Source organism: Propithecus coquereli, unplaced genomic scaffold (genome assembly GCF_000956105.1).
Source record: "Propithecus coquereli isolate 6110/MARCELLA unplaced genomic scaffold, Pcoq_1.0 Scaffold146, whole genome shotgun sequence".
NCBI classification, from domain to species: Eukaryota; Metazoa; Chordata; class Mammalia; order Primates; family Indriidae; genus Propithecus; species Propithecus coquereli.
This window is the reverse complement of record NW_012138969.1, coordinates 2,557,696-2,565,136: the sequence shown is the minus strand read 5'-3', so window position 1 is coordinate 2,565,136 and position 7,441 is coordinate 2,557,696. Positions and strand designations below refer to the sequence as shown.

General features: G+C 37.4%; 1 protein-coding gene across 1 annotated transcript in view; it reads right to left on the bottom strand.

The window, feature by feature from the left end:
- Window positions 1-4,091: 4,091 nt before the first annotated feature.
- The window catches only part of APOBEC4 (apolipoprotein B mRNA editing enzyme, catalytic polypeptide-like 4 (putative)), a 6,552-nt gene continuing 3,202 nt past the window's right edge, over window positions 4,092-7,441 (bottom strand). The window contains exon 2 of the mRNA XM_012639988.1: window positions 4,092-6,521. Within this exon, the coding sequence (XP_012495442.1) occupies window positions 5,397-6,491 (1,095 nt within the window). The 5' untranslated portion in view covers window positions 6,492-6,521 and the 3' untranslated portion in view covers window positions 4,092-5,396. The remainder of the gene's footprint in view (window positions 6,522-7,441) is intronic.

The window sequence follows — 7,441 nt, the reverse complement described above, 5'->3', positions numbered from 1 at the left end:
GAAAAGTACCATGATATTTGTTCTTTGAAAGTTGTATAATGTACTGCAAAATTATCTGAGTTTGCTGATATTTTTAGAGGTAGATCTTTGATCATCTTTCTCTGACTTCTATGGTTATTGATTTATTTGGTTTTCTTTCTCTTCTTGAGTCAATTTTAGAATTTATGTTCCTGGAAAATCATGCATCTCATCTAGATTGCCCATTTATTGGCAAGAAGTTGCACAAAATACTTTCTTATAATTACTTTAACATCTTCCATGACCGTGGACATTTTGCCTTTTTCATTGGTGCAATTAACTATTTAAGCAAAACATTAAAATCAACTTTTATTCTCCCTCAGTCCGTCACAAATTCTAGGAATGTATCTTTACTTCTTATAGAAAGCAAGAAATAAATTATCCTAGACTCATAGTTTTGATAAAATTTGAAAGATTCTACAATCCCTATCATCTCCTACTGCTTATCCTTCTCCTGCTAATATTTTATTAATAGTAACCACTTAATGAGTGTTTATTATGTATTAGGCAGTTGGCAAATAAGCCGTTTACTTGCATTATTTAATCCTCTAAGTAGCTTTAGGGCCTAGAATTAGTGTTCCCATTTTATGAAGGAGTAAATTAAGGCTCAGAGAGATTATGTAACTTGGCCTATGATATTCAATTAGCAAGCGGTAGATTGGTATTAGAAATAGGTCTATTAGATTCCAGAGCTTGTGCTTTTAGTCACCACTGTCTACTCATGTTTGTCTTTCTCATTATTCCCAACTATAATGCTTAACCTTTTTTTCTAAAAATAAGATGCAAGGTTATAGCCAAGTATCAAGGGTTTAAATAAACCCTCACAATAGCTTGAAATGAACTATAATTTGTGAACCTAAAAAAACTTTGTTATTGTAATGATTTTATAAAGGATATTTGTTTGTTTTTTAGATATTTCTGTGAGCTTTCCTCACCTTATCTCTATATTTTGAGACTAGACATAGAGCCTGTTTCCTACTATTTAGTCTAACACAAAAGATGTCATTTTTTTGGTATGTAGAGAAATCAGTATGTGTCAATTAGTAATTCTATTTATTTATTTTTAATTATGGTAAAATATACGTAACATAAAATTTACCATCATAACCATTTTTAAGTGTACAGTTAAATGGTATTAAGTACATTCACATTGTTACCAACATCCATCTCCAGAACTCTTTTTATCTTATAAAACCAAAACTCTGCACCCAATAAACAATAATTTTCTATTTCCCCTTCTCTCCAGTCCCTGGCAACAACCATCTTACTTTCTGTCTGTATTTGACTACTCTAGGTACCTCATATAAGTGGAATTATACAGTATTTGTATATTTGTGACTGGCTTCTTTCACTTCGCTTAATGTCCTCAAGGTTCATCCATGTTGTAGCATGTGTCATAATTTCCTTCTTTTTTAAGGCTGAATAATGTTGCATTGTATGTATGTACCACATTTTGTTTATCCATTCATCTGTTGGTATAATTCTTTTTCGAATTTTTTGGGGGACCAGTTACACTAAATTTTAACTAAATAGGATGATAAAGCAATTAATGCTTCACTGCCTTAAGTCCCCAGTTTGGTATATCCCTGAGAGTTGGGGACATCCAAAGTAAGATAATCCCAGGATTTATGTTTGGTATGAGGTACTGGCTAACAGGGAGTTGGGGGTAGGTGGGTCAAGGGCCAAAGCTCTGGGATCTAGAACTTACTTAAGTTCTCCCCCGAGCCCAACCAGCCTACCTGGCTCCCATAGTCTAAAGCAGTGGCTCCCAACCTTTTTGGCACCAGAAATTGTCCTGGAAGACAATTTTTCCATGGACTGGGGTGGGGAGGTGGAGCTCGGGTGTGATGTGAGTGATGGGGAATGGCTGTAAATACAGACGAGGCTTTGCTGGCTGGCCCACTGCTGCCTCCTGCTGTGTGGCCTGGTTCCTAACAGGCCATGGACCAGGACCGGTTCTCAGCCACAGGTCTAGAGGATGCTCATTGGTACTGTGGTTTGAGCAGGATTACAGAAAAGCCCCAGGACAGGTACTAAATGAATATTGATTTTTCCAGGCTTTATAGTGAGTCTACCTTGTTATTATTTAGAGAGGCATTAAAGCATAATGATTAAGTGCATAGGTTCTAGAGCTACACCTCCTGGATTTGACTCTCAGCTCAGCCTTTACTACTTGGACATTTACTTAAGTGTTCTGTGCCACAATTTCCTTATTTGTAATTGAGGTGTTATAGTAATACCTACCTCATAGGATTATTGGGAGGATTAAATGAATTAATTATGTAAGTCCTTAGAAAAGTACCTGACATATAGCTCTTAGTAAATGTAATATTATTTTTAATTAGTATAGGTTAACATGTAGCTTTCCTTAAAACCCTTGGAAATAAGATTAATAAGAGTCCATTCTGTGAGTTAAACTTTTTGGATTGCATACACTATGAATCACAAAAGGTATGTAATAACAATTTAAAGAAATAGGATTTGCTCTCGGGTCAGCAGGGTTAGATTGTAGCCCGATGAAACACAGAAAACTGATGACAGTAGTTGGTTACAGAGATTTGTGTTGTCTCGAACAATCTGGGCCCACCCAGACACTGTCTAGGGACAGATGCCCTTGTACATATCCCCCCATTTCATTCCAAGTGGCAGATGTCAATCACCACTACAAAACCAAAGTCTGATAGCACTAAACATTTGAATTACATAATGCACTGCTCAAAGCAACCTTATGATTATAATTTGGCTTTCCTATACAGCCTCTTATCTACATGAGAGGCTGTGTAGGTTGGATGACTTGTATATTTGCTTACATATCAGGTTATAAGTCTCACTAGAAATCAATACATTGGCTTTTTGCCTTTACATGTCAATCTCGAGAGCTTTGTTAATACTAGTCTGCTTCTGATTGATAAATCCATTCTCTGTGTATTGACTAAGTAGCTATTTGAGCCCACAAAACTGAGACCCAAGCCCTCAACCTTGGTAGATATACTGAGGTAATGTGCCCCTCCCTTCACCCTCATTGGTTTCTTGGGATATATCCTGATATCTTTTCCAGATCATCATATTACTGGATGCTTTAATTTATTGACTTCTATTTTATTTATTTGGAGTTTCTATGTGTGTGGTAGCAATGATATTCTTCAATATCACCATTGCCAGTTTGCTGAAGAGGGACGGAGCATCCCAACTTCTTCTCCCCCTCAATCCCTGGGCCATCCTGACATGACCGAGAATCCGTTGTATAGGGAGCAAGAATACCTGATTAATGCACTGTAGGATCTCACTCCGTGCAAGTGTTGCTTTGCTGCATGCCTTCTGATCGCAGACAGAGCTGCAAGGAAACTTAAAAATGAAGTGGCTCATATTTTTCGTTTTACAAATGAAGAAACAGATTACTTGTCCTGGGCGGTATATCTTTACGCTCTTTTAACAGTCTTTTGTCTAAGGCTTGGCTATGTTGACCTGGACTTATGACCTGTCAGTAACCTTCTTCCTAGCCCCAAGTCTAACCAGTACAAGAATTTAACTGCCAAAGGCACTTTTTCCCCTTACAGTTCTGGCAACTTCTCCTTTTGTTATATACTGTTGATATCCAGGTTCATGTTTGAAATGTAAGTTCAACATAGATTTCAGACCATGTTTCTGACTGGATCCTTTGCAGTCTGATTCATGTTGTGGTCTCTTTGACCATTCTGAAGATAGATTTCATGGCAACAAATTGAATTTGTTTTAATAATGATCAGAGATGCTGAATTTGTCATGTGGGGGTCTTTTTAACTCAATATCCCAAATGGTGGACACAGGATTTCATGATCTAATAATAAACTTCAACAGTACCTCTTTAAATAATAATCACTATATACCCGTACTAAAATTATATTTCAATAATTCTATTAAAATTTTCAGGCTAACAATAAAAATTTCTTTGAAATATTTTATTCACATTTATTTTAATCACAATACTAATTTCTAGTCCTAAAACATTTTTTTTCTTTTCCTTCTCTTCCTGCTCCTTCTCCTCCCCCTCTGCTTCTTGGACTATTATGTGTTTTACTGTAACTCTTGTATTAGCTTAGGACTACTTCTTATATATATTCAGAAAAAAATTAATAGCTAGTTACAAATGAACGTACATTTTTCTTGTAATGTATCTTTACATATTTCCAAGAGGAAGTGAAGCAGCAGATGTGAATTCATTAAGCATAAGCAAAGTGTTTTCATTTAAGTGCTCAGAGTGTCACTCAAGGAGTACTTCCTAGAAGAATTGTGTTTGGAGGAATAGTTTAAGAAAAGGCACAAATATGCATTGGTGCAGAGGAAGGGGTCAGAAAAAAAGGGAAGTAAAACATACAAATTATGCACCAGGGAACTGTGTTAGAAGAAGGGGGAAGGGATGCTAACAAGAAGGAAGATGTCCTTTGCAGGACGGGTTAAGCAGGCAGTTGGCTTGTGTAGAGAAGGGATGTTGGGAGTAGTGATTGGTGAAGTTATTGAGAGATAGATTCAGCCTTGCTACCCATGTTTTGCCTGGAGACTGTGCTAGATCCTAAGGGAAAAGCTAAAGAGGGGAGAGAGATGGTGCTTGGCCGATAAGAATTCACAATCTTTCTGATGAGACAAGGCAACAGAAAGGGAAAGGAGGAGACTTGAAAATCAGTAGTAGTGACTGGGTTTTGTATGGTATGTGATGGAGGGAGTCTTTGGAGATTCTCTTGTATAGCCTTGCCTGTATCATCTGCTCAGGAGGGAGAGGTCTGAGCTGGGAAAGATCAAATGGAGCAGGTGGCTAGGTTTCAAAAATCAATTTTGTAGATATATGCAATCAGCAGAAGAGCTTTTTCCCACACAAAACTATTTTAAATCACTTTAGAAAAAAATGAGCTGCCTAAAATCTTCTGTCCACAATTAACAATTAATGGAAAATCACTGGTTTGCTTCTGCAAACAGCACTTAATGTCAGTAACTTCAGGCTGTTTTCCAATTTTACAGTAAATTTTTTTACGGAAACCAATTTAAGAAGCTATTTAGTCCATGGGCTTTTATAGTGAAGAGATGATGTGGGTAGGCTAGAATAATGACATTCCCTTTCTGCACCAAAGTATTAGGAAGGTACTAATGGCTCCATTTTGATACTGTCGCTTTCAAAATAAAGGAGAGGGATCAAGTTGCTTATGGAAACATTTTGGGTTATGTTAAAAATAGCATAGCTTTATAATAGTTGACATGGTAAATGATTCAGGTTTTGCTTTTAGTGCACCAGTTTATCTCCATCTTGGATCAGACCTAAGAGAAAGTTTCCAGATTTTTGTTGGACTTATCGAATAAGTACTCTTGTTTTAATAATTGTTTGGTTTCATGCTGTAGAAATGTAGACTTTATTTTTTCCCTTTCTTCTTGTTCTTCTTCTTTTCATCTGCCTCCTTGCTACTTGCATACTGTTCTGTGATTTCCGCTCTTTCTACTGGCCTTCTAGTGGGAGGTCTTCCTGGGTCCTTGGTTTCCTGGAATGACATTTGAGGCATGTTTAAGTGCCTTACGACATTCCTGGGTTTATTTGGGTTTTGACCCACTTGAACTGGTGGTAGGTCTCTGAAAGGCACTAGCACAAAAAGAACAGGAACCCTGAGGTCTGGAGTTAGGTTGGGTTGCAGCTGTCCACTCGTCACTTGAAAAGACCATCCAGGAAAGACATTGTTTAAGGAGTAGCTCTCTAAAGCTGCCTGATGCTCTTTTGTCTGGGGAAGAACATCAGTGAAGTAAGGTTTCACTCCTGTTATGGCATTGATTTCATATGCGTTTTGCCTGTCAGTCAGTGCCCTCCCAGTTAAAATGGGATGGAAAACTGGTGATCCCGAGACACCGCTAACAAAGTTGTTGAGGAGAGAATGCCAAATCCCACCACTTACTGGACTCAAAGTGACCTGAGGCCATAAGCTGGCCAGGCTCCGGAGAGCTTCGCGGTTCCACGCAGAGGCAGGACATTCGGTGTCAGTATGATAGAGCTGAGAAAAGTAAATACTAAGAGTGATGTCTGGATACATTCTCAGGAAATTGTACATTTTGCTGATGCAGCAGTGGTTAGCTTCATTACAAGGGGAGTTGCTGGAATACAGAATGATATGCCTGATGCAGTCGTTATTGTACATGGCTGAGTCAAGATAACCGTTCGTCTCGAATAGCATTGATTCCGGGTGGGTATCAATTCCTGTGCAACTGCTAGCATGGCCCTTTTGAACCAGGCTACCAGAAGAAGTTTTTAGTTCATAAAATGTGAGGTGTTTTGTTTGAGGATATGTTGGCCCATAAGGGAATCCAAAAATCTGATAAAATTCTGTGTAGGAAACTCTTGCTTCTTCACCTGTTCGAATATGGTATGGACAATTAGTGCAATCTAGAGAGAAGCTTAGCCAGTAATAAGGTTTTATGATTGTTCCGTGATTTGCTAGGTATTCCTCATATAAGGGCTCCATTGCTTGTTTTATTGTCTTCTAGCTGCAAACCTAAACAAGGAAGAGAAATTATGTATAAAACAAGTACAGGAAAATTGAAGACAATGCACTGATTTATTAAGCCATACTTTTCTTTAAAGGAGGTAGCATAATAAAGATAGTGATGTAAATGCATAGATTAGACAGTTCCAGATTCATTTTTCTTTATTGAGACTCCTGGAGCATGGGGAAGAGACAAAAGAGAAAGTCATGATACAACTTTACCTGTTTCCCAGATTCTGAGTCAGTAGAGCAAATGGATTAACAACGCAAGTTCTAGAAACCGACTGTCGTGTTTCAAATTTGGGCTCTGCCTATTACCAGCTTAGTGGCCTTTGGCAAGTTATTTAATATCTGGTAGCCATAGCTTCCATGTCTGTAAAATGAGGATAATATTGGTACTTACCTCAGAAGACTGTCTTGGAGTTTGAATGACAGAATAAATATAAAATGCTTTACTATGTGCCTGTCACATAGTAAGGAATCAATAAATATTAGCTCTTAGTATAATAGGAATAATACAAAAAGGGTTATCTAGATGATTCCTGTTTATGAAAGTTCAAAAAAATAAGTGAGGGGTTTTGCATTTTGCTCGTATCTTTCTTTTCTCAGAATATGATAATGTCTAATATATAGTGCAGAGGTTTTGAGTGTGCGTGCATTTAAAATAAGCTATTTCTTAAAATCATTAGCAGTAACTTGGGGATGTTATCCTTCTGAAAAAGAATCATGGGATGTATTTTGCTTAATGGTAGAAACTTCTTGTAGAAGTGCCACTTGAGTATTCTTTGGGTCATGGACACTCTTTGATATTCGAGAGTTTTATTTCCTGTGAGTAGGTCTTATTAGAGGATTTTTGAAAAATTACAATTATATGAAGCAACCATAGTTCTTTAGAATATTGCAAGTCAACAGTCTCTGGGATGTTAAAC